The 27428-nt window shown below is 52.3% G+C and overlaps 1 protein-coding gene and 1 long non-coding RNA gene across 2 annotated transcripts in view; one reads left to right on the top strand and one right to left on the bottom strand.

Moving 5' to 3' along the window:
- LOC308057212 overlaps positions 1-27428 on the top strand; it is a 173124-nt gene that overhangs the window by 36222 nt on the left and 109474 nt on the right. The gene's annotated exons all lie outside the window — the stretch shown is intronic.
- On the bottom strand, positions 23026-23971 carry LOC308057237 (olfactory receptor 14C36-like; the record flags this gene model as incomplete). The annotated part of the gene is made up of 1 exon (XM_080411357.1): positions 23026-23971. The coding sequence occupies exon 1, from the start codon at positions 23965-23967 to the stop codon at positions 23026-23028; it is 942 nt and encodes a 313-aa protein (XP_080267483.1). The 5' UTR covers positions 23968-23971.

Here is a 27428-nt window from a genome sequence, read left to right as displayed (position 1 = left end):
GAAGCACCGACACCTCAAGTCCCTGTCCAGCAACCTCAGGCAGCGCCGGATTGGACCTGGCAACCTCACACACAGTAACACTGCTCGATTCCTCGGTTCATTTATTATCAACAAATGTCAAAGGATCATTACCCCCCGATACACAAGCTCTGTTAATTGGTAGATCTTCCACAACATTGTCTGGTCTCTTTGTTTTGCCAGGTGTTTGTTGCCTTCGCAGGCGCGCGGTGACCTGGTTCAGGAACGGCACGGCGGCCAACCCCTGGCCGCGCGGTCCATCAGCTCACAGACACCAATGTGGTGGATGGCAAAAGAAGTTTATTGCTGAGCGGCGCGGCACTATATAGCCTAGGTTTACAGTGTCACTTCCGTCTGCTTACATCATAAGCTACAAGCTCTTGGCTACCTGGAGGGGGGCCCTGTGTTTCCGTACAGCGCGACATCTTCCGGCCGCCAGGCCCTACCTAGCAACATTTCCCCTGTCCCCATGCTTAACTAAACAGGCTAAAACAGTAATAGTAAAAATATTTCTAAAAAAGAGTACAAAGATAAGGCACACTGGGCAAGTGGCACTTGGGGGGTGACTGGGGGTAATGGAGTGTAGCTTGGGATACCTGGGGATAGCCAGGGAAAATTGGGGGAAAGTACTGACCAAGTACATTTTTACAGCAGTTGTTGGTGTTCTACAAACATGATGTTGACCTTTTCTAGCCGGCTCTTGACAAAGGACACGAGCCTGTTTAATATACAGGGTCCGAAGATCAGTGTCAGCAGGATCATTGCAATCGGTCCTACCAAGGTGGATATCAGGGTGGTTAGCCACGGTGATTGGTTAAACCATGATTCAAACCACCCTTGTTGGGCTTCCCTGTCTCTTTTTCTTTGAGCCAATCTCTCTCTCAATTTGGCCATCGAGTCTCTAACCACTCCGGTGTGGTCAGCATAGAAGCAACATTCCTCTTTCAGGGCGGCACAGAGGCCTCCTTGTTGCATAAACAGGAGGTCTAATCCCCGTCTATTCTGCAAAGCAACCTCTGAAAGCGAGGAGAGGGATCGCTCCAAAAAGGTCATGGATTTCTCGATTTTTTGTAGGTCTTCATCGATGGCGGCTTGCAGTTGAGACAGGCCTCGTTGCTGGGTCACCAGGGAGGTCACTCCCATTGCCGTGCCAGCTGCTCCCAAACCAAGCAGAGTTGCTATAGTTACAGCTGTCAGTACTTCTCTTTTTTGAAGGCTGCTATTAGCTTCTCCCCAATAACGGTACATTTCTTCTTCTGGATGGTATAGGATCCTAGGAACAATCAGAATTTGTACACAAAAGTCAGCAGACTCATCAAAAAGTTTAAGGGACACACAGGGGGTTACTCCCAATTGATGGCAGATTCACATTCCGGGTGCAGACGGGATCGCCACTTACGGGTCTTGTCACCAGCACGGTTTTTGCTCAAACAGCACTATCCCAGCTTGCTAGGCTGGCATTACCGATACATACGCCCAGGCCCCTGACTTGGTTCAAGGTGATTCCTTTCCGTGGTGTGTCCCACCTACACTGGGTTGGACTGCTGTCTGATGAATAGTCAAAGGAAGCATCGAGGGCAACGCCCTCGTAGAAGGGAGGGTACACGTCATAACATAACCAACAAGAATTCATGAGATCCGGGTTTGACTGATTCAGCGACCGGAAGGTGGCATCTAACACGCTAAAAAATGGTTTGCCGGGCAAATGGTGAGAGTTCATGTTTGGTTGGCTTGAGGGAACTATTTGCTTGGTTGCTAAGGGATCGGTTGGGATGGGGGTGGAAGTCGGCAAGCTTTCTTTTCTTTGCTGGTTATCGCTTTTGATCACGACGTTGGGGCCAATCGCTGTACCACTTTCTACTTCCTGTTTTTTAATAAAAAACAGTCCCCCCCTATCTGTGCCGGGTAGCCAGTATCTATTTCCCCAGGTTTTACCGATGGTCCATCCCAGGTCGTTTTCATTGGTTACGTTTAAGAAGATGTATTGGCAGTCACATATTTTATTGAACCCCTTGCAGCGGCACACTGGCCCTCCCATCCCGTCTACTGGCCAAGGGGTACAGCCTGTTGGCCCCCAACTGCTCTTAAGAAACGGGTCTGATTTCGCTACCTTCCAGCCAGACGCGATGGTTTCACAGCCCCAGCGAGAACAGCAATACTGATAAGGGACGTTACAATAAGATTTGCCGGGGTTAGAGCTGGGACACATATAATACATTACAGTATTCAAACAGGGGCTTGAGAGGATTAGGTCACAGAGATATACTTGGAAGCTGGGGGGCCCCGGGGTGACAATCTTTCGTAGTATCTTCTGGTCCTCCCATCTCGCCAGTACCCATTCCCACGGCTGATGTTCATACAAGCCGCTAGACGGCGTTATGAACCCCAAAATTGAAATCACACAAAAACATCGCAGCCCCCGCCCCTGCGGGGGCTGTTTCGCTGTTGTCTGGACTCCGCCAGTGCAGAGCCCTCAGATGCGGACAGGCTGCTTGCCGACTCATCATCTTCTCTTGTCACCAGGGTATACGGGTTACGGGGCTGTCCGATGATCCGGTCCTGCAGACAAAAACTCACAGTTTTCATTAGTTTTATTCTGAAGGTCTGGTTTGATAGACTTAAGTGGACACCATTTGATTCTGTTATCTTTTCTGACCGCAGCATACCCTCGCCCTGTCAGAACTAATTTCCACCCTTGTTCCCACCCTCCTAGCTCATTTCTGATCATGACCGACGGGCCTTCTTCTAGCGCTCGAGTGGCCCAGTGCTTCTGGGCAGGGCTATTCACCTCGTCTCCCCTGGGGAACTGGTTTAGTGCTAATAGGGCAGTCCGTAGTAAGCGGGCCTGGTCCCCTGAGGGAATGGCGTTGGTAAAACCTTCTGGTTTTGCTAATACCTCTAATTTAGATTTCAGAGTTTGATTTGCCATATCATATTGGTACTCTAGTGGGGTTGACTCCACTAGACCACAATGGTGCTTTTTGACAGTGGGGGCATGTAGCTACTATATGTTTCGCGTCAGTGGCCAAAACCCCACATCTCTTTGCTATCGCTTTAGCTCCAATGTGGAGGGACTCATGTAATTGGCGGGCATCTCTTCGTGTCCACAACCTCTTTGCAGCGGCATCTGCTTTGTTGTTGCCGATTTGGAAGAACCCTTTGATTGGGTTATGGCTGTTGATGTGGATGACTGATATAGTGCCCTTTCGGGAAAAAAGCGCTTCTTCTAGCATTAGAGCTATTGCGGATGTTGACACGCCAGGCCCTGACATGGCTAAGCAAAGCTTGGCCACGAACATTGAATCAGTTACTATGTTGAGATGTATGTCGGGAACAGTCCGCATGCCAGCACTACGGCTGTAGCTTCCAGCTGTTGGACTGAGATCGCACGATCGGTCATTTTGACACAGTGCCATTCTCCTCCCGATTGCCATACTGCTGCCGCGGTTGAGGTCGCTGAGGATGCGTCTGTGAAGACCGTTGGTCCCTGTTGGGGCCGGTCCATGATCTTCTGTGGGAGGTCGACATCGACAATAGCTAGCATTTGAGTCCAGGGGGGCTATGTAGCATACCGGACTTCTCCCCCAAATCCGGCGAGGGCTATAGCTAGATATTCTGACATTGCCACTGATTGTGGTGGGAGCTGTTTGCGAAAGGGCAGGTATATTCTGGCAGGTTTGGTTCCCAGATGTCTTAGGGCGATTTTTCTGCCTTTCGTGATGAGGTTACCGAGGCACTCGACTCCTGGAGAGAAGGCACGTGACGTTTTTCCCAGGACTATCCATTGTATTGGCTGAGCTTTTTCAGGGGTGCCTGGGCCAGCGCTCCTACTCCCCCCCCTTCCGTGAAGTGCACATACAAGTCAAGTGGTATAGTTGGGTTCCACCTGGCGAGCGTGTTTGATGACACCTGTTGTTCGATAACGTCTAGAGAGCTTATTGCTTCTGTCGTCAGAGCTTTTTGTTCCCATGGTTTTTTCCCTTTAAAAAGATCGTTTTTAAAAATGAGTTGATCATTCCTTGGGGCAGCACTTTCCACTGGAAGCGTAAGTTGGGGCGTTGACAGTTTGGAAATACAACGGAAAAAGCAAACCGCTCCTTGTCCTCCTCATGCAGAGGTATCAAGAAAAAGCAGTCTTTAATATCAAGGACAGCACAAGGTTGTCCTTCCGGTATCATAGAGTTCATGGGCAACAATGTTTGAACAGGACCCATTGGCTGGATTTTTTTCTTTACCTCACGCAGGTCATGTAGGAGACGAAATCCCTCGCCTGCTCGTTTGGGTATTACAAAGACTGGGGAGTTCCATGGACTAGTGGAAGGCTCTATATGACCTTGTTGTAGTTCGCGGTCAGCTAACTCGAGAAGGGCATCCATTCGAGGCTTTGACAAGGGCCACTGCTCGACCCAGACTGGGTCGGATGATTTCCATGTCAGTCTGATCAGTGGGAGTGGGTGTGCGGCAGTGGCCCTTACTGTAAATTTGTCACCCTGGCTTTTAATAAGGCTAGGGCGTCCCTTCCCAACAGGGGTGGGACTCCTGACATAATGTATGGGAAGAGGGTAATGGTCTTCTCCGGTCCTTTTTCAGTGTGAAGCATGATTGCTACCAGTTGAGCACTCTTCCAAGCTCGGGTTAACCCCCCGACTCCGCCCACCGTGGGGACGTCTTCCAATTTCCAATGTGGGGGCCAGCTCGTTTCAGGGATAACTGTAACATCTGCTCTGGTGTCAGTCAAAAAGGGGATGCTGATGGTGGTGTCATTTAGGGAATTATGGAGGGAACAGATCCCCCACACCACTGGCGGGTTGTCACACCTTACTGCCAGGGCCACCCAGGGGTCTCGCCCCCAAGGGGTGGTCCCTGCTGTCCCTGGGATGGAGGCAAGGTTTGTGGGGTCGTTGGCTGGGCCATAAAGTTGGTTGCTTCCCTCGGGGGCAAATGGTTCGGGAGTGACCCCCCCTGTCTGGGGTTGGTGTAATGGGGCCGCCTGACATCCCAAGTGGGAGAGGGCTGTGTGCGGCCCGGGGGCCCCCTCCCTTTCCCGTTTCCCTGCTTTTTAAGCCTGCATTCCTTCGCGAAGTGCCCTCTCTTTCCACAGGCCCAACATGGTCCTTTAGATCGGTTTTGCGGGCGGAGCGCCGCTGGCGGGTCTCCCGATTGGGGGCAATTGGTCATCACATGGCCTGGTTGGCCACCATTGAGGCATGTCATCACGCTAGCCAGTGCACGAACAGCCACTTGGATTGGGGCCAGGTGTTCCTCGCTCACAACATGTTTAATCATGTCCGCGAGACTTGACCTCGGGGGCAGTGATTGCAGGATTTCTTTGGTTTTTAGATTACACTGTTGCCGCAAACAGTCTGCGATGACTGGGCCTTTCGCCTCCGAGGGCAGGGCCGAGGAATCGACTGCTGCTTGGAGGCGATCTACAAACTGTGTAAAACTCTCACTTTCTTTTTGTTTTATTGTGGACCGTGGCGATGGCTTGGCAATAACTCTAGAGGTCGTGCGAATGGCCTCTCTAGCTGCACAAGTAGTTGCCATAACTTCATGGGCCCGCAGGCCCTGGGCTTGTGCTTGGGGGGTAATCATTGTGTGGTCTGTACCCATCAACCGCTGTAGGCTGGAGCCGTGTAGCGGATGATCCGCTCCGGTTACTGGGGCTAATTGCCTCACACAGTTCTCCTCCCATTCTTGTTTAAACACAATCATTCCTGCTCCATCAAAAATCAACCTACAAGTTTGTTTTATATCGAACGGGAGCAAATCATCTCCCCCAAAAACCCCATCGATGAGGGTGGAGACCATGGCAGAATTGAGTCCTTTGTCCGCGATTGCTTTAACAATCGCTTGTATATCCTTAGGGCTTAAGGGGGAATGGACCCTCTGTCCCCCGTCCGTCACTCGGACCGGGAATGCTAGTGCGTCCGATGGGGCCCAATCGGCACATGCAATTTGTATTTTTCTCCAATCTGTGAGAGGAATTTCTGTCCCCTTATGTCTTTCTTTCCCCGTGAGTGGTGATATTTTGGTCTTTGTACTTGCCAGCCAAGTCTGCCATGCAGAGTCTGAGCCGGAGTCAGAGCCCGACTGACTGCTCACTTCCGGGTGCTGGTGGTATGTGGTCGGGCTTCGGCCCCTCCCTTGCCTTGCGTAATCAAGCGGTTCTTTCCCTTTCTGCCCGCCCCGCCTTCCGCTTGGGGAGGCGCCTGCCTTATAAGGGCAGTTTTGGGGAGGGTCATTCTGATTGGCTTTCTGCCCCTCGCTGGTGCTCTTTTCCCTTTTTTGGTCGTGCCAATCACTCTTTTCCTTCCCATTCCCCTCCCCCTCCCCTCGGTGTGCGCCTGTTAACTCTAGCGCTCCCTCCCTGCTCCCGCGGGGGCGGTCTGGCCCCGCCCTTCCCCTTGCTGCTCGGCGCCATCTTGGGGCGCACAGGGCGGTGGTTCAGTCCGTGTAGTTTCGGCCTCGGCTTTCGCCTCAGCGCCCCTGGCCTCTGCAGCCAGCTTGCCCCAAAAGGAGTCTGCTGAGGGTCCTGTGGGCGAGTTGGAGACGGAAGAGTCTGTTGGACGCTGAGTGGGTGCGTCACCTTTCTGTTGGCTTTGAGGGTCAGTGGAACCCTCCTCAACCGGGGGGCGTGAGGTTTGCGTAGTCGCCCCATTTCCCACCCACGGGGTGGTTAACAGACAATCCCTGGCAGCTTTCCAGGTCCCCTGCTCATCTCTAGCTTTTTGGAGAGCCTGGACGACTTTCCCTCATGCTTTCAGATTTTTCCCATTACCAGTAGACATAGTTTCATCACGTAAAGCATGGGAGCATTTGTCCCACACATCTGGGTGGAGTATATCCACCGGCTGGTCAATGACCCCGAGCTCTAAAAGTCTCGCAAATGCGAGATTAAAATCTTTGGGCTTACAAGCAATACCCCACTGCTTATGCAGCTGTAATACGACCTTCAGAATAGCCTCCATCCTCTTGGTTGGTCCGGGAGCATCCTCCCCGCCGGGCTGGTCCTGCCCCTCCGGCTGCCGTTTACCCGATTCCAGGTGAATGTTCCCGGGTTTCGGCACCACTTGTTGCCTTCGCAGGCACGCGGTGACCTGGTTCAGGAACGGCACGGCAGCCGACCCCTGGCCGCGCGGTCCATCAGCTCACAGACACTAATGTGGTGGATGTCAAATGGCGTTTATTGCTGAGCGGCGCGGCACTATATAGCCTAGGTTTACAATGTCACTTCTGTCTGCTTACATCGTAAGCTAAAAGCTTTTGGCTACCTGGAGGGGGGCCCTATGTTTCCGTACAGCGCAACATCTTCCGGCCGCCAGGCCCTACCTAGCAACACACGTGTCTGCCAATGCCAGGAGGAGGAACTGGGTGATGGAGCTGCTGTTGGACATCTGCTGCCTCCAACCATAGGGTCCTCTTCATGAAGCAAATATAGTGACAAGTCAGGCAAGACTTCTGTGAGCCAAGTGAAAGCTGTTTCTCCTAGATGTGCCCCCACTGCCCCCTGTCCCCCCCTCTGCCGTTCCTAGGAGAGCTCCCTTCCGAGCCGTGGCTGGAGCTGTGCTGAGTGCTGGCCGAGTGTGCTGTGAGGAGCAGGGGCTGTGCCCGCTGGCTGCCCAGCAGTGAGCCCTGCTCTGCAGCAGGGGCTTCATGGGAACCCTGGGGGCAGGGGCCAGTCCTGGCCTTGCCCTGGCTCAGCCCAAACTGCTCCCAGCGCAGAAGGGCCTGTCAGCATCGGCTCTGCCTGTGCTGAGTAGCGGCCATGGCCAGAGCCAGGTCAGGAGGGCTTTGTGCTGTGCTCAGGGAGAGCAGAGTGAGTGCTGAGAGGCAAGGGGACTGTCTGTGCCTGAGGGCAGAGGCAGGCACTCTGCTTTCTCCATCCCTCTCCTTCCCAGCTGCCCGGCAAACGCTCCTTTCTTAGATGGAGAGTGATCACACTGCCATGTGACCCTGACAAGCAGCCAGGCACCGCTGAGAGTAGAGGGATCCACTGCAGAGAACAGAATGCCTCATCCCTTACCGAAGGCTCAGCACCACACTGCTATCCAAGGACACCCAGGGCTCACTGTGTGCCCTGGAAGCAGCACAGACCTTGGGTGGACACCCAAAGTAGATAGTCAAGAGTCCTGGTCATGGAAAGCTCGAGACAGAGAGTCAGCTCCTCCCCCAGCCTCACAGACTGCATTGCCCACAGCATCACAGGTTAGGGGAAAGCTGGGACACCTCCATGCTAGAGGACATGTCTGCACAGGAGGACCCACAAGGTCTGGCCCTGAGCCGGCAGCTGAAACCCCTATTGCCAGAGAGCCTGTCTGCAATGCCAATAGCATCTGAGCAAGGCCAGGAGAGAGACAAAGGGACACTCGGGAACTCCTTCCCCTTGCCCAGCCCGGCACACCACCTCCCACACAGCAGCAGTGCAGGACAGTCACCCTCAGGCTCTGCTCAGCGAGAAATGGCAGCGTGGCAGCAGGAGAGATGCACTTCATCCCTTCTGCTGCTCTGCTGGACCAGGAGGTGTTGAAACACATGAAACCAACGGTCTAAAGGCTGTGCTGGGTGGGAGAGGAGAGCAGAGGTGCGTTGCTCAGGGAAGGCACCTGCACGGCAGACCATGGCCAGGAGGTGCCCCTATCTGCCCTGCATCAGGGTTCCCCTCAGCATCTCCCCCCTCCCTGCCCAGGGCTCTGCTGCCTGCAGCTGTCCCTGCCAGCAGCTCTTTCTCTGGCCCCAGGGCTCTTCCCTGCCAGCGCTGACAGAGCCCAGCTCAGTTCTGTGGATAACTGGCTAGCTGAAAAAAGGTCTCATAGACATAGTCCAGCTGGCTGGACAAAAATGCACATCGCTCTCAGCTTATCTGAAGCAAAGCAAAATACACTGTCTTTGGCTGGTTTTGTTACACAAGAACAGGAAGATTTTGGTGGGAAAAGAATGTTGCAGGTGGGAACAGAAAACGACAGAAGAGAAACTAGGGGCGGGCTTGGTATTTAGGCAACTAACCAATAATGAGCTTAACTTTTGTAATATGTATGAGCTAATTATAACAAGATATAAAAGGTGACTGTAAGGGACAATAAACGAAGTCTGCTGATCACTCATATTGAGTGACTGTGTCTTCCCTCCATCGCAACACAGCCCCTGTGTGCCCAGCTCTGCCCTGCAGCCGCTCTCTGTCTGCACGCTGGAACAAACAGCTTCCCCAAAGGCTGAGGGAAAAGGAGAGCTGATGCTGGTGTCATCTGCAGCGTGCTGGGGAGGGAAGGCACTTGCTCAGCTTCCTCATCAACCTCCCTGTGATGCTTTCAGCATCTCAGCCCCTGCTCTGACCTGCACAGCTGAGTTTCCATTGCCACCAAGCAGAGCCACGGAAAAATGGCAGCAGAGATTCAGGCAAGCACAGAGCCAAGCAGTGAACCCCTGCCATGAACATATGGACAGGGCCTGAGAGGCAAGTCTCCAAGTACGGTCTAGCTGATAAGCGGCGATGTGCTGGAGCTTGTGGGCCATCAACCTTGGGAGGACGGCCATAAAACCTTGGCAGGATGGCTACAAACCTCGGGAGGACAAGGCATGTGAATAGGTAACAACTGACAGGAGGAGTCAGGCTGAGTAAAGATAAGGCAATGAGGAACAGATGGCCCAAAAGAGAAGTAACAACTTTGTGCTGATTGATGACTGTTGAAACTTACTTAAAGTGTTCTTTGTTTGTAGTTAACCAATGAGGGATTGCCTAGTATGTAATGTGTAGTTTAAAGAACCAATCTGTTTAAAGCGCGCAGCCTCTGATAACATATATAAACTTGTGATTGTATACAATAAATCGACATTTGCTTGCATCAAGCAGCGTCCCGTCTCTCATCGCGGCAATTTGGTGACCCCGACGTGATGGGTTTATGAGCCGCCAGGCTGAGCAGCAGGTCACGAGTCAGCGTTGAATGAGCAACTGAAAGGAAGCAGGAACTGAAAAAAAATGTCCCTCTGGAATTTAGAGGTGAGTTGTGGGAAACATGGGCAATCAGGGGTCTTCCCCGGAAAGAGATTATCTGAGCTTATGAAAGCTCTCCTTAATAAGCACAAAAAGAATATTCCTGGGCATGATCTCAAGGCAATCCTTAGATGGGTACAGGTAAAATTACCCACTGTGACTGCATCTAATATTTTTACGTGAGAGTTTTGGGATGATGTGGGGGTAAAACTATGGGATGCGGCTACATCGGGGGATGCCAAAGCGCAGTGCATGCTCCCATGGTGGAAAAGCATTTTTGAGATTTTGAAAGCACAGGAAAAAAGTCACAGAGGAAAAGCTGGGGGGGGGGGGGGGGGGGGGAGGAAACTCTCCTACAGTAACTCCATTTCCGCTGCAGAACCTGAAACCCCCCAACCCCTTGAAGGTTTTTGCCACAGGTTACCCCCCACAGGAAGACCCCTTTGATCCAGGGCCGGTGGACCCTGAAAAAAAGCCAGATTTATATCCCCCCGACCCACACAATGAATGGGCTAGCATAAGACGCCAAGCCTTGAATGAGGGAGACGTGGGCATTGCTAAAACAACAGTGGCCCCTGTGCTTTTTCAGGGTCGGGGGCCACAGTGGGAGGCCTTGTCTTTTCCGGTAATTAAGAACTGCGTCACACCGTTACCGAGCACGGGTTTTCCTCTCCTTATTCTGCAAGTCTGTTCTCTTCTGTATTTGATACATACGTTTTGACTCCTCATGATCGTAAGTCTCTAGTGCAGCTGTTATTAGCTCCAACTCAATACGCGCTATGGGAGTCACATTGGAGGGGGGGGCTTCAGGCACTCCTCCTCACCTATGTGGGTCACGGCAATGCCGCTATGGCCGTGCTGACCATACAACACCTTACTGGTACAGGTCGGCACTCTGACCCGGCAGCCCAAGCTCCGGACATCCATCAGGAGGCTCTCGAAGCAGTCCGTGGGGAAGCAAGAAAGGCTCTTCTTAAAATCCCTGACTCACAAAAGCCGCAGAAAGCTTTTATAAGTGTTACTCAAGGACCCCGTGAGTCCTATATGGAATTTATTGACAGACTAAAAAATGCTTTAGCGCGTCAGGTGGATAACACGGAAGCGCGGGAAATATTGTTATTGAAATTGGCTGTGGAAAATGCTAATGCAGATTGCAAAACACTGTCGCAATCTCTCCCTCATTCAAACCCCACATTGACTGAAATGATAGAAGCCTGCAATAGAATCAGCACTGTGGATCACAAATTTGAGGTTGTGGATGCTGCCTTTGCAGCTGTATGTGGTCTGTCAGTAATTTGTTACGGCTGTGGCAAACCAGGTCACTTAAGAAAGGATTGCCTGGCTATGAATAAAGGAGCTAAACACCAAACCCCTGGGTACTGCCCTGTATGCCGAAAAGGGCATCATCATGCTAATCAATGTCATTCTAAGAATGATTTCCAAGGTCAACCAAAACAGGGAAACCGATCGCAGAGCATGGGGCAGCGACGCGTGCAGATACAAGTGCCGCAGCTGACATTCCAACCCCAACGGAGAGAAGCAACAGCACCTCGAGTCTTCGTCCAGCAGCAACCGGTAGCACCGGTTTGGACCTAGCAACCTCCCACACAGTAATGTTACTCGATCCCTCGGTTCACTTATTGTCCACAGATTTCTCAGGACCCGTTTTTAGGCGGGGCTATTGAAATGCGCGATACCCTAAAATTGACATGGAAAGTCGATACCCCTATTTGGGTAGATCAATGGCCCCTACCACTGGAAAAGCTTTGCGCCCTCCAGAAACTAGTTATGGAACAGCTAACAAAAGGGCATATTTTGCCTTCCACTGTCCGTGGAGCTCACCTCTTTTTGTTATAAAGAAACAAACTGGCAAGTGGCGCTTGCTCCACGAACTCAGAAAAAATTAATGATGCTACGGAAGACATGGGAGCCCTCCAACCAGGACTCCCGTCCCCCACTATGATTCCTCGACATTGGCATTTGACCGTTATTGATCTCAAAGACTGTTTTTTTAATATCCCACTCCACCCAGATGATGATCCTAAATTTGCCTTTTCAGTCCCTAGCGTCAACATGCAAACCCCGTTGCTAAGATACCAGTGGGCTGTGCTGCCACAAGGAATGAAGAACAGTGTCACAATCTGCCAGTGGTGTACCATCATATGGATGACATCCCAGTGGCCGCACAACATCACGAGGTCACGGAGGAAGCTGTAGCCCTTGTCGCAGCTGCTGTTAATTCAGTAGGCCTCTGTGTTGTGCCAGAAAAAAATTCAAAAAATACCCCCATGGAAGTACTTAGGATTGCATATAAGGACTCAAACTATAGTTCCCCAGCCTTTACAGATACAGACAGACATAAAAAGCTTGCATGACGTACAGAAATTGCTGGGAACAATTAATTGGGTCTGGCTGGGGTTGGGAATTTCTAATGAAGACCTGAGTCCTTTATTTGAACTGCTTAAAGGGAATACCAACTTGTTTTCCCCCCGCAGTCTTGGTCTTGAAGCCGTTGACTCTTTGCTAAAGGTTGCTACTGCAATCACTCACAGACAAGTACATCGCTGGGCTCCTGAATCACCTTTTCATTTGATTATTTTGAATCCTAATCAACAGCCTCATGCGTTAATATTTCAATGGGATTCTCAGAAATCAGACCCTCTGTTGCTTATCGAATGGGTTTTTCTTTATCAAATCAACCTACAAAAACTATTTCAACACAGCATGAGATGTTTGCTTTACTGGTAATTAAAGCCAGACAAGGCTTGTTAACACTATCAGGAGTAGATTTCGCTCGTATCTGTTTACCTGTGACAAGCACGTATTTACAATGGCTTTATCAGCAGTCAGACGCCTTTGTTATGGCATTGGCGGACTATAGAGGTCAACTCACATCCCACCCACCTTCGCATAAGCTGCTTAATATTGACTTTCACTTAATATCCAAGCCAAAAAGGAGCAATCAGCCATTACAAGCTTGTACTGTGTTCACAGACAGGTCTGGAAAATCGCACAAATCAGTCATTTTATGGTGGGATGACCAGCGTGGATGATGGGGCTCGGACATAGAAACTGTTTCTGGTTCTCCTCAGATAATGGAACTGGCTGCAGTTGTTCGAGTTTTTCGAAGGTGGTCCACACCACTTAATCTCGTTACGGATTCAGCTTATGTTGCAGGGATTGTAGAACAAGCTGAAGCATCTGTACTACGTGATGTCTCACATTCTGAACTGTTTGCCTTATCACAAGAGCTTGTCTTTCTCTTAGACTCTTGCCCTCACCCCTATTTTGTTATGCGTGTCAGGGCACATACCTCTTTACCTGGCTTTATTGCAGAAGGGAATCGACGAGCTGATATGCTCACATTACCAGTACGAGTCCTACCAGATCGCCTAGCACAGGCTAAACTAAGCCATTCTTTCTTTCACCAGAATGCTGGAGGTCTCAAATGGCAGTTTGGGCTCACCTCCCAACAAGCGTCCAATATCATCGCCGTCTGTCCTGACTGTCAAAGGCATTCTTTTGGTCCATAGCAGGAGGGGTTAATCCTAGAGGACTACAGAGCTTACAACTATGGAAATGGACGTTACACATTATCCAGAGTTTGGTAAATTAACTATGCCCATTCCTCTATTGACACCTTTTCAGGTGCTCTCTTTTCTTCTTGTCACACAGGAGAGAAAGCTCGTGATGTCCGCAAGCATTTGATGCATGCTATTGCCACCTTGGGCATACCCTCCCAAATAAAAACGGACAACAGTCCCGCATATATCTCAGCTGCAACAAAGGACTTTCTTGACTCATGGGGCATAACTCACATTACCGGTACTCCTCATTCCCCTACAGGCCAATCTTTGATTGAACGCTCTCATCAGTCTTTGAAACGCTTACTACAACAACAAAAAGGGGGAATGGGGACTGCAACCCCTGAGGAACGACTAAAGAAAGCTCTGTGTGTTTTCAATTTTTTGAATTGTTCTCTAATAGATAATAATCCTCCGATAGTTGGGCATTTTAATGCGAATGCTTCACTTGAGGCATGAATTAAACCTCCAGTGCTGGTCCGTGATCCAGAAACAGGTAAGATTATGGGACCATATCCTCTTGTGACATGGGGAAGAGGTTATGCTTGTGTTTCCACAGAAAAATGCCCCGGGTGGATTCTGGCGAAGAACATACGACCCTTCCGTGAATCCCTACCACAATCAATGGGTGAGGACTCCGATCATCCTCCGGATCATCCCCTGGATCATCACCTCGATCAACAAGCTTCTGAACCTTCTGGGATCACGAATAGCTGAAGCAGTATAAACTGAACGCTGTGGACGGAAAATGACTAAATGAATCAACGTAGAGAAGTATCAGTCACGGGAATTTCATGTACTGTATGCGGGCACCGTAAGCCTTGGGTCTTATGTGTGTGCTCTAACTGTAAAAAGGAATGGTGGTGTAGAGTAGTATTAGCCAAACGATGGTGTGAAGGCTGTCTTGTTAATGGAATTAATGCTGTTAAAATTCTGCTTACTTCAGGTCACGAGTCAGCAGAAGAACAAAGATATTGGGAATATTCCCGGGACTGGACCCTATCTGTATATAAACAAGCAGAAAGAGTCCTGGTCTGTGGTTTTGAGTGCAGTAAGACTAACCTGGTGCCTGCTGTTTGGACTCTTCTTAAACAGGACTGGGAGCAGACTAAAGAAAAATGTGAAAAACGATTTGCATGGAAGCTAAGGGCAGGCCAGAAACAATTTTTGAAATAGTGCTTATCTTCATGGTGACAGTAGGGATTGTACAAGGCTACCCATTTCTTCCTGCACTTCCTAAGGTTAATGTATGGGTTACATTGGCAAATGTGACCAGACAAGACACTTGGTGTCTTGCCACTGCTTCACCTAATAACCCCTTTTCCACATGCCTCGTGGGCCTACCGCTAGATGAGTGGCCGGTACCTACAAATTTAAAAGCAATTTTTCCAAATCGGTCACAAAATCTGACAGAGAATTGGGACATATGGGTCCCCTGTCTCCCACAGGCTACCCTAGAACCACAAGAGATTGAGCTTCTTGGATCAGTGAAAATGGGTATTTGTGTGAAGTTGAACTATACAGGGAAAAATCACTCCAAAGCATGGCATGTCTCTCCTGCCCATCCCGTTTTTAAGAATGCTAGTGTTTGGTGTAATTACACGGCAACAAACTTGTCCAAGTCTAGCAATGCCCCCTTGTCATTACCATCGGGAGTATTTTTTATTTGTGGGGACAGAGCGTGGCCCATCATCCCTTCTCATAATAGGAGGTCCACGTAGCCTCGGCCGCCTTTCTGTCCTGACTCCTAATACATCTCTGATTTTACAGCACCGTCTCTCTCATAGGGCAAAGTGTAGCATTCATGCATATGCACCCGATTGTGAAGACCACGTGGAGTTTTGGTCTTGTAGTCAACGCTTTGCTGCCTCCCTTTTTATACCTGGAGCGGCCGCTGGAAAAGCATTAGCAACTTTAGATAAGCTTGGCTGCTGGCTTGCTCAACAAGGGAATGCTACTAGCAATGTATTGTCTGGTCTTTTATTAGATGTAGACAGGGTTCGCCATGCTTCATTGCAAAATAGGGCCACTATCGATTTTTTGCTTTTAGCGCAAGGACACGGCTGTGAGGATTTTGATGGCATGTGCTGCATGAATCTCTCTGACCACTCGGAATCGGTTCATGCCAGCATTTCAACAACTTAAAGCTGGAGTCTTTAAACTTTCACAAGACAACAGCTGGGATTGGTTGGATAAACTTTTTGGAGGATGGGGACTGTCGGGATGCTTAAGAAGTTTAGTGAAGACGATTGTTTATGCCTTAGCCGTTTGTGTCTTCTTGTTACTCTTTTTCCCTGTTTGTTGCAGTGTCTACAAAGATGGATAACACAATCTATGAAGAAAGTTCTTTTTGTGCAACAGGAAGGGGGAGATGTGGGACAGGGCCTGAGAGGCAAGTCTCCAAGTACGGTCCAGCTGATAAGCGGGGATGTGCTGAAGCTTGTGGGCCATCAACCTTGCGAGGCCTGCCATAAAACCTTGGCAGGATGGCTACAAACCTCGGGAGGACAAGGCATGTGAATAGGTAACAACTGACAGGAGGAGTCAGGCTGAGTAAAGATAAGCGAATGAGGAACAGATGGCCCAAAAGAGAAGTAACAACTTTGTGCTGACTGATGACTGTTGAAACTTACTTAAAGTGTTCTTTGTTTGTAGTTAACCAATGAGGGATTGCCTAGTATGTAATGTGTAGTTTAAAGAACCAATCTGTTTAAAGCGCGCGGCCTCTGATAACATATATAAACTTGTGATTGTATACAATAAATCGACATTTGCTTGCATCAAGCAGCGTCCCGTCTCTCATCGCGGCAGCTGGGCCCCTGCCCCTGTTTCCCTGCAGGCTGTAGGCACCATCTCGCTGCCCTGCCTTGCTCTCACCCCAACATTGCCATGGGCTGGCTGATCCAGGCTCCCTCTGGCTGAGCTCTTGCACCGCAGCAGGACCCCTGGAGTGACAGTTCTTCCTCCCCATAGTCACTCTCCACCATCAGAGCTTGCCTTTGTCACATTTTTTCCTCTCTTGAGATTTTTCCCACTGCCCAGCAAAGCTTTACCATCTCAGAAACTACGCTTCAAGCAGGGAACCCAACCTGTTCGGGGTTTTTTTGTGGTCTTTCCCCTCAAAAAAGTGAAGTCACCTCCACATGGTCTTCCAAACCACATGGCTGCTGCTGGCCTTTCAGCTTTTTCCAGAGACATGACCAAGCCCTGTGCTGCTGCTGTCCTGTCATGTCCACAGGCAAAATGGACATGACAAGCCCTATCCCAGCCCTTCTCCTGGATGGGGCCTGTGGGGTCCCTTGGCAGAGGGACTGTCCCAGCCACGTTCCTGATGCTGGCCCGTCATCTCCAGAGGCAGAACTGACCTCACAGGCCCCTCACAGCCAGGCATGTCCTCCTGCATGAGGAGTTCCTGAGACCCAGGTGCCCTCCTAATACCAAACCCCTCCATCACCCTCCTTTTCTCCAGGGATGTGACCACCGAAAAACAAGTTTGTTTTTCTCAGATTTATCAAATACCTTTCCCGCAATCCATTTGAGTGGAGAAACATTCTTCAGATGAGCTCCTCTATTTGTGTTGACACATTCTATAGATGCTCTTATATCTCTATGGTTTGTTTTTTGGTTGGACTGACCTTTAACTGCGCAGCTGAGGCAGGGTCAGCTAGAGCAGCCTGCTCAGCAAGTGGTCTAGGTAGGCTTCCAAGACCATAGAAGCACAGAAACAGAATCATTGAGGTTGGAAAGGACCTTAAAGATCATCACATCCAACCGTAACCTGAGTATCAGTAAGTCATCACTGAACCATGTCCCTAAGCACCGCAACTGTGTATTTCTGAAACACCTCCAGGGCTGGAGATTCCCCCAGCTCCCTGGGCAGCCTGTTCCAATGCTTGACCACCCTTGCAGTGAAGACGTTTTTCCTCATATGCAATCTGAACCTCTCCTGGTGTAACTTGGGGCTGTTGCCTCTTGTCCTGTCACTTGTTATCTGGCAGAAGAGACCTCCCCCCACTCATCTACAACCTCCTTTCAGGTACTTCTAGAGAGCAGTAAGGTCTCCCTGAAGCCTCGCCTGCTCTAGACTGAACAAGCCAAGTCCTCTCAGACCCTCTTCATCCAAGCAAGGCTCCAGACCCTTCACCAGCCTTGTTGCCCTTCTCTGGATACACTCCAGGACCTCAACGTTTCTCTTGAACTGAATGGCCCAAACCACAAACACTTGGTTTGAGGTGTGGCCTCAGCAGTGCCGAGTACAGGGGGTCCATCACTGCCCTGGTGCTGCTGGCCACACTGTTTCTGATACCAGACACGATGCTATTGGCCTTCTTGGTCATCTGCACACAACTGCTGGCTCATGCTCAACCACCTGTCAATCCTCACCCTCAGGGTACCTCCCCAGCAGGCAGCCTTCCAGCCACTCTGGCCCAAGCCTGTAGAGTTATGTGGGGGTGTGGTGAGCCATGTGCAGAACTGGCACTTCTCCTGGATGAACTTCATACAACTGGACTCATCCAAATGATCCAACCTGTGCAGACCCCTCTGCAGAGCCTTCCTGCCCTCAAGGAGATCAGCACTTCCACCCCACTTGATGTTGTATGCAAACTCACTGAGGGTGCACTCAATCCAGACCATTGATAAAGTTCTGAAGCAGGACTGGCCTCAACACTGAGCCCATGGATCACCAGTAATTATGGGTCGTCACGTGGGTGTCACTCCATTTACTACCCCTCTTGGGGCTTGGCTGTCCAGCCAGCTTTAAGCCAGCGTGGAGAACACCCACCGAAGCCATGAGCAGCCAGGTTCTCCAGGAGAATGCAGTGGGAGGTGGAGCCAAAAGGCTTTTTTAAGGTCCAGGTAGAGAACACCCCCAGGCTTTCCCTCATCCGCTAGGCAGGCCACCTTGTCACAAAATGAGATCAGATTCATCAAGCAGGACCTGCCTTTCATAGATCTGTGTTAGCTCGTCCTGACCTCCTGGTTGTCCTATGCTTGCTGTTGGCTGTTGTTCAGGATGATCAGCTCCACAACCTTCCTGGCACTAAGATCAGGTTGACAGTCCTAGGAACCTCTTTTCTACGTTTCTTGTAGGTGGGCACCACTTTGACTAACCCCTAGGCTTCTGGTGCCTCCCCAGTATAGCCAGGAGTCTTGATAGTCACCCCTGGGGGAATGCATTTAGAGAAACAGACCAACGGTTTTCACAGTGTTCCTGGATCACGGCATGTCCGTAGCCAAGGACACTTTCCAAAGCACTTTGTCCTCCCTGGACATGAGGTTCACCTGCACCACATGTCCTCTGGGGCTGCAGAGGCAACACAGACAGACATGTCCTCTCCTGCCAGCACTGCACAGCCCAGCCCTTTGTCCCTCTGGTCTTGAGGACAGCTGTGTTTCCTCTCCTTAGGGACATTGCATTTCACCGTTACAGTGCCACCTGCCAACCACCCCAGTATGCTCTGCAGCAAAATTTAGCATGCATTGGACTTTGGGCACTTGGTACCCGCTATTTTTGTTACATGTTTGATCTTGGCCCTGGTGCCACAGCTGAGGTCCAACGCGTCCCTTCTCTGCCATAAAGAACCTAAACCAGGGAGAGCAAGGGGCCAAACTCTTACTTAACCAGCCTGAGGAAGCCTTAGGATCAATGACCTCACATCTTCCTGGGGACTTTTCTGACCCCGTGTGTTTACATGGCAAGGGTTTGGGAGCGGTCATGGGGTTTTTAGGGCTGACAAAGGTGAGAAGAGGTCAAGAGTTGGCCCCATGGCCAAGAAAGCCACATTCAGCTGGCTCTGAAATGGACCTGCTACCTCCCTGAGCTCATAAGTAATTCTAGCTGCGAATTCTCTCTGTGACAAACCAATGCAAGAAAGGCCATAAGACAGTGTGCAGCATTTGTAAGAGAAAGGCGTGAGAAACAAGGCACAGGAACAGCCCTACAAACACCAAGTGAGTGAAGAAGGAGGGGGGGCAGTGAGGGAGAGGCTTGCTGGGCTCATGGAAGCCAACGGTCAACCCACTGACCGTGACGGTCACAGGTCAGCACAGTGACAATGTTCCTTTAGGTGTCTGTAGGTTCTTTACATCAGCATTTTAGCATTGCTGCCAGATGGGCCAACAGCTGTGATGCTCAGCTGCATCTGAAACCCTGTGTCAGCCCTGTCCACCTTGGCTCCAGCAGCAAAGGAATGATGGAGTCTCATCTCCCAGGGGCAGTGAGGCAGGAGAGCAGCGGAGTGCAGGTGCCAGGCCTCAGGGTGGCAGGCTGTGGCCAATGCTGGGAACTTTCACTGGGCAGTATCACTCAAGGGAGAAGAATTCAGTGCAAGTGGTCACAAGGAGGCCATGAGGCCCCAGGGCCAGAGGACAACTCGTCTTCTCATGGGCCTTGGTGGCAGAAACAATGGCCGTACGCAAGGGGACAACCCTTGGGTTCTCTTGGTGACTTCCAGCCTTGCCGGTGCCCTTTGCCTTCCATCTCACGCTGTCCTACGCTGTCCCACGGCTGCTGCTTTTCCACGGCAGGCTGCAGGCACCCATCTGGCTTCCCCACCTTGCTCTCACCCTGCCCTTGCCACACATGCACTCATGTCTGCCCACCCTCACACGCTGTTCCTGCAAACACACACACATGCACTGATCTCACACTCCTTCTGGACGACGTCTCCCACCACAGCACAAGCCCTTGAGTGACATTTCCTCCTCCTGACCTCCAGTCTCCACTTTCCCAGCTGCACTGGCTGGCAGTGCTTCTCCCTCCTGCTCTTCCCTACCTCCAAGGAAAGCTCCACCACCGGGGAAACCACCCTTCAGGCGGGCATCCCGACCCGTCACCCTCCTGGTGGCCTTTCCCCTGACCATGCCACGGCCTCACCGCGCTCTTCCAAGGCTGCGAGCCTTTCAGCTTCTCGCATAGACACGAGCAAGCGGTGTGCCTGCTGCTGTGCTGCCATGTTCTCAGGCAGCAGCGACGTGACAAGCAAGAAAGAAGCCCCTCGGTGGAGTGAGCCCAGGTCCTTAGGCAGAGGGGATCTCACAGCCCATGTGCCACCCAGGGGCCTTCTGCTGGCCTGCCCGAGACACGGGCAGATGGAGCTTAACAGCACGTGTCCCAGCCGTGAGTCAGGGGCTGCCCTACGCGCTGTTTCAGGCAGAGGTGACCTCACCGCCCCTTTCCCAGGCACATTGCTGCTGTTGGGCTGTCCCCTCCGCAGGCAGAACTGGCCTCACTGCCCCCGTCACAGCCATTGGCTTCCTGCTGGAATGTGAGTCCCTGAGGCACAACTGACCACGAGATACCGTCCTCAGCCGTCACCCTCCCCGTGGCCCAGCACCCCAGCAGATAAAGGGAAGCTTCTCTCAGCCAGTTTATCTCATGGATTTCCTACCTACCGTTTGGGTGGAAGAACATTCCTCAGGGGAACTGCTCTGTTTCTACTGGACACTGTTTTGTCTCTGCTTCTGCGCCTCTGTTTTCCCTTCTTCCCCCTGCTATCCCATCCCAACCGAGCTCTCCAGGGAAGTGAGTCAATGAGTCCTAGAATATCTCAGGTTGGGAGAGGCCCCTGTAAAGGCCCTTGTCCAGCTGTCCTGATCAAGGCAGGGTGAACTGGATGGCATCTCTCAAGGGCTCTGCCCACTTTGGCATCATCCACAGAAGGGTCTGAAAAGCCACTTTGTCAGATTGTACTGGGAGACAATCAAGACATTCAACACAGTTGGCCCAACTGCTTGCACTGGAAGATGTCACTAGTCAGTGGCCACCAGGAGGACTTGACCATTGGTGACATTTGGTCTTGAGGCCCTGTGGCGTATGATGCACCGACTCTAGGAGCGGATTGAAGGCACGAAGACACTTGAAGACACCTCAAAGACACTTTATTAAAATCAAGCAAGCCTTTTATACCTTTGCAGGGGGCTGACGTGTCAGCCTGTAACTGTGCTCAGCAATTTTCCACTCTGGGCTCTTTTTTTATTACAGACACAGCAGCTCAGAAACTCCCTTGATCTACAAGGCCACAAGCTCTGCAGACCACTCCCTGTCTTCAAGGTTCTCCTCTTGCTCCCATGGCTTCCTTCCAACAAGCATAACTGTGTCTCTCTCCCAAGGTCGGGTTTCGCTCCCTGACGCCGTTGAGCTAGCTCGAGACATAGCTACAAGCCACCAGCCAACTTCCCACCCACAGTGTCCTCCATTTCTTCACTCCAGAAGTCACCCATCTGCCTCTACAGAAAGTGCAGGAGAAAAAGTCAAATCCCTTGCAAAGGTGCAGGCACAAACCATCCCCTTCTTGCCTCAATACGTAGGGGTGCAGCAGTCCCTTTGATGTCCCACAACTACCTGGAACTGGCTGCAGGAGTATTTCCACCATCATTTCCCCAGACACTACGGTGAGGATGACCAGCCTGTATTTCTCCCAATTGTCCTTCTTGCTTTTTCTGAACAAAGGCTGGATGTCTGCCTTTTGCCAGGACCCCAGAACCTCCCTGATTGCTCGGACACATTTGAGGGCACCATCCAGAAAGGGTGCCGTGACCAGACAGAGGCACTTGCAATGAGCCTGCCCACGGCGGGTGAGATGAATCCTCCTGGGACAGTGGCCTTTGTTCCTGCAGTCACACACAGGAACGGCGGTGCCCTGGGAGGTGTCCCCACCTCAGCTGGCCTCATGCACTGCTGGCGTGGTTGAACCCCAGCCTCACGCACACAGGGGTGCTCAGAGGCACGAGCCCGTCCCTGGCACGTGCGGAGGCAGAGCACTGCAGCGGGCACAGTGACTGCCTGGCCTCCTGCTGCCCCTGCCAGAGGCTGGCAGCACCTCAGCCCGGGGGTGTCGCGCCCTGCTCGGCACCTCGCGGAGATGGCCCTCGTCATGAGCAATGGGCACGGGGACCTCGGTTCAAGGAAGCACGTTGCAGTGCTGCATTCAGGTGGTCTCCACAAACGCATAACATTTGATGGAGGCCAGAACCGTCACAGAGTGCCCGTTGCCTGCCCCTGCCTGCGCTCACAGGACTGCCACGCAGCATGGCGGTGACCAAGCTGCCAGAGCACTCAGGCCTTACACCAAGGCAGGGGGTCAGAAGGAGAGTGTGGAAGTGGAAGGAGGACAGCACTGGAGAGCCAAGGGCTGGTGTTCCCTGGTACTGCTGCCATGCCAGGAATTTTTTCCCCTCTGTCTGTGGATACAGGAACTGTCCCTGCAGCTCCAGAAAGACCTTGGAAGGAAGAATCCCAGGAAAAACATAGTGGTTTAATGGCCCTTTGGATTTGTTAGATGAGGAGAGAGCAGGGCACCTTCAGAAAAGAAAATCACAGAGGGAATTAGAATGGGGACGACAAATTTATCAGAAATGAAATACCCTAAGAAACTAGAACAAATTCAGAAGACACTCTGGGTCTTTGATAAATTACATTATAAATGTTATTCAAAATTTTATTCCTTCAGAAGAAGATACAGTTATCAGTTTGCACATTGCACCCTTGAGCTCCTGGTTCCTCATGCTGTAGATGACGGGGTTCACTGCTGGAGGCACCACCGAGTACAGAACTGCCACCACCAGGTCCAGCAATGGGGAGGAGATGGAGGGGGGCTTCAGGTGGGAAAACGTGGCAGTGCTGAGAAAGAGGGAGACCACGGCCAGGTGAGGGAGGCACGTGGAAAAGGCTTTGTGCCGTCCCTGCTCAGAGGGGATCCTCAGCACAGCCCTGAAGATCTGCACGTAGGACAGCACAATGAAAACAAAACATCCACAGGCTAAACAGGAACTAATGACAAGTAGCCCCACTTCCCTGAGGTAGGTGTGTGAGCAGGAGAGCTTGAGGATCTGTGGGATTTCACAGAAGACCTGTCCCAGGGCATTGCCTTGGCAGAGCGGCAGTGACAGTGTATTGGCCGTGTGCAGCGCAGCATTGAGAAACCCACTGGCCCAGGCAGCTGCTGCCATGTGGACACAAGGTCTGCTGCCCAGCAGGGTCCCGTAGCGCAGGGGCTGGCAGATGGCCACAAAGCGGTCATAGGCCATGACGGTGAGGAGAAAATACTCTGCTGAAAGGAAAAAGACAATCAGGTAGAGCTGTGCAGCACATCCTGAGTAGGAGATGTCCCTGGTGTCCCAGAGGGAGTTGGCCATGGCTTTGGGGAGAGTGGTGGAGATGGAGCCCAGGTCGAGGAGGGAGAGGTTGAGGAGGAAGAAGTACATGGGGGTGTGCAGGTGCTGGTCGCACACTACGGTGGTGATGATGAGTCCGTTGGCCATGAGGGCAGCCAGGTAGATGCCCAGGGAGAGCCAGAAGTGCAAGAGCTGCAGCTCCCGCGTGTCTGCCAATGCCAGGAGGAGGAACTGGGTGATGGAGCTGCTGTTGGACATCTGCTGCCTCTGGGCATATGATCCTGTCACAGGAGAAAATAACAGTGATAATTTAGGGGAGACTTCTGCAAGCAAAATCAAAGCCATTTCCCACAGACCACCCCCCCGTCACACACAGACATCCCTCTATTTTCTCAGAGACCTTCCTGCAGCTGTGTGGCTGCAGCCCTGCTTGGTGCTGGCCGTGTGGGCGATGAAGAGCAGGGCATCTGCCCACGGGCTCTTGACCAGCCAGCCCCACTCTGCAGCAGTGGGTGGGGGCAGGGACCAGTCCTGGTGTTTAACTTTGTCCTGTGAAACCAGTGCCAATGCAGAAGGGCTGGTCAGCGTCTGCAGCGCCAGTGCTAAGGAACGGGAAGGGTGAAGGCATTTTAAGGGAGTTTTAGTTTTTTTCACAGCTCCCCCCATCTCTCCTGTTCAGTATTCTCGCATGTCAGAAAAGCAGAGCATTTTTGCTGCCCTCAGGTGGAACAGAGTGAGGTCTGTGAGGCAAGAGGATTGCCTGTGGGTGAGTGCACAGTGAGGGGAGGTGGTCTGTCCTGCTGGTTCCCGGTGTCTGTGGGCTTGCACCTTCCTGAGATGAATGGTGGCCACACTCCCATGTTACCCTGAAATACCACAAGGCACTGCTGAGAACAGACTGACCCACCACAGACCAGTAAAGGTTGTAGACTTTCATCAGAAGTCAGCATCCCACCCACAGCAAAGGATACACAGCTCATTTCATCCTCCCCAACAGCGTTTTCTCCATCACAGAAACTCTACGCCTCTATGTGGGGCTTTCAGATCACTAATGGGTGCGAGGGGACAGGTTTCCATTCTGGAGGGCAACGCACTGCTTGGAAGGGAACTTCAAGGAGGTAGCCAAGTGCCCTAACAAGAGCATCAGGTTCAGGGAGAACCAGCCCCACACAGGGCATTGCCCACAGCCCCACAGCTGAGCGGAAAGCTGGGACACCTGTTCCCATGGACACACCTGCAGGAGAGGACCCCCAAGGTCAGAGTGTGACTCTGCAGCTGAAACACTCATCCCCAGAGAGCCTGACAGCAAGAGCTAGAGAATAAAACTAACACCAAAAGGCAGAGAAAGAAGTAAAATTGCACTGACGGTCTAGGTAAGAGTGTCCAGGGTGAGCGTGCCAGGCACTGAGGGCAGCGTTGCCCTTGCCCAGCTCTGCTCGCCACCTCCCACACACCAACATTGCCGGGCAGCTGCTCTCAGCCCCTGTGCTCTGCAGAGGGACCGGGGCACGTGGCTGCAGAGCTGCACCGTGGCTCTGCTGGAGCTCTGGCTGCAGAGGGGGTGGCTCACACCTCGGGACCCCCAGCCCTGAGGGCAGAGGCTTTGCTGGGGGGAGAGCAGCCAGGGGGATGCCTCAGAGAAAGGGGTCTGCACTGCACATGGTCAGAGAGAGCTTTCTGATTCTCCTTTCAACAACAATTCTGTCTGAAGTTTCCTATCAGTCCTTGCAATATCCTGGATGTCAGGAGATTTTCCTTGTGGGAGGTATCTCCCTGTGCCAGGTCTTTCCCTGTCAGCGCTCACAGACCACATCTCTGCCTCTGTGCACTGGCCCCGCACAAACGTGCCTCTCTGCAGGGCACTGGCTGGGCGCAGGGTCCTGTCTGCAGGGGGAAAAGGGCAGCTCAGAACGACCCTGATGGCTCCAGCAAAGGTGCTGCTGCTGCTGTTCATAGGCGGAGGAGTGGCTGAGGGCACTTCAGGAGGCTCCTGGCAGACCTCCTCATCACTCACAGTTACAGCTGGCAGTCTCAGGGACATCTTCAAACTCCAGATCTCCATTAACATTTCTGCCTTCCCTCTCCTGCCCCCAACAACAGAAAGCTGAAAACACAGATTGAGGAGAGCCCTGGATTTATCATAGCAATCCCTGCGCTGACCTTCGATACGAGAAGTCTCATCCAGACACATTCTGAGGGTAACCTATCCTTGTAAGCAGCGCTCAGCCATGCAGCACACTCTCAACAGCAGAGAGATCCTTCCCTCTCGGGGCTCAGTCCATACGCCCCCAGAGCTGTGGGGAGCCCCCCGGCAGGCTGAGAGCTGCCCCTGGCAGGCGGCAGAGCCCCTGCCCCAGCACACAGCCCCCTGGGCTGCAGGGACCCTGCTGGCAAGGACAGCCCTGGGCACCCCTGCCTGCACAGCCACCTTCACAGCCCTGCAGCCGGCCCTGGCACAAGGCAGCCCACATGCCCTGGCCCTCCCACGCTGCAGCAGGGAAGCCCTGCTCTGCAGCACACTGGCCTCCTCCACAGCAAAAGGCTCCCACACGGTCCCACAGGCTGGGGGGGCCCCAGCTGCTGCAGACCCGGCTAGCAACTGCAGAGGCATTGCCCTGCAGCCGCACACTTACCGGCTCAAGGGCTCTGCAGATTTCTCCAGCAGGGAGCTCTCAGCAGCCTCCCACCAAGGTCTGCTTTTGAGCTCTCCCTGCCTCCCTCCTCTGCCCCTCTGGGCTCCCTCCAGCTGTCCCTGGGGCTGCAGGGGAACCTGCTGGGCAGCAGCATGAGGCAATCCCTCATGGGCCTTGCCTCACCTGGGGGGACACACTTATTTCCAGCTCTGGCAATTCCCTTACTAGAAAAAGTTTTCTGCTTGAGTATCAACTTTTGTTAACCCTTCAGTAGCCAGCACAGAAGGAAGACTGCAGCAAAGGATCCAAGCACTCCTAAAGGAGCGTGTGTGTACGTGTGTGTCTGGTGGTTCTGCAGGCAGGGCAGGGAGGATGTCCTCAGTGCTTCAGTAAGCCCTGCAGAGCCCATTTCAGCACTTCATTGCACAGTCCGAGGGCTCAAGACTCAGCTCTCCTTTGCCCAGGCCACGTCTCTGCTCTGAAGCAAAGCCTTTGCACCCACGGGCTCGGGGACACTTGGTACCAGGTTGCCTTATGGCCAGGCAGAGCTGGGCTGGTGCCACAGCTGGGGGGCTTCAGCCCAGATGTGCAGCAGTGCCCTCAGCCAGGGGCCCACGCAGAGGCAGCTGGAGCCCGTCCTGTTGCAGACAGAGCTGTGACACTGAGGGAACCAAGTGCCAGGGCAGGTGGCAGAGCTCAGCACAGCTGCTCGGCAAGGACAGCAGCCTCCAACAGGTCCAACACTGAAAACGGAGTTTATGCTTGTGGGGCAATTCCAGGGCACCCGAAGGAGCGTTCCCTCCTTCTGCACAGGCCACAGCCTGCCAGTGTGTGACCTGGGGCCTGCACTCTGCTGCTCTCCTGCCTCACTCCCCCTGGGAGATGAGACTCCACCGTTTCTTTGCTCCTAGAACCAAGGTGGACACGAATGATGCAGGGTTTCAGATCCAGGGGAGCATCACAGCTGCTGGCCCATCTGGCAGCTGTGCTAGAATGCCGATGCAAAGTGCCTGCAGACACCTAAGGGAGCATTGTCACTGTGCTGCCCTGTGACTGTCGGTGGGTGGTTACTTGACCACTGGCTTG

The sequence above is a fragment of the Falco punctatus genome, assembly GCF_963210335.1.
Source record: "Falco punctatus genome assembly, contig: scaffold_40, whole genome shotgun sequence".
NCBI classification, from domain to species: Eukaryota; Metazoa; Chordata; class Aves; order Falconiformes; family Falconidae; genus Falco; species Falco punctatus.
The sequence above is the reverse complement of the archived record's forward strand: the minus strand, read 5'-3'. Positions and strand labels throughout refer to the sequence as shown.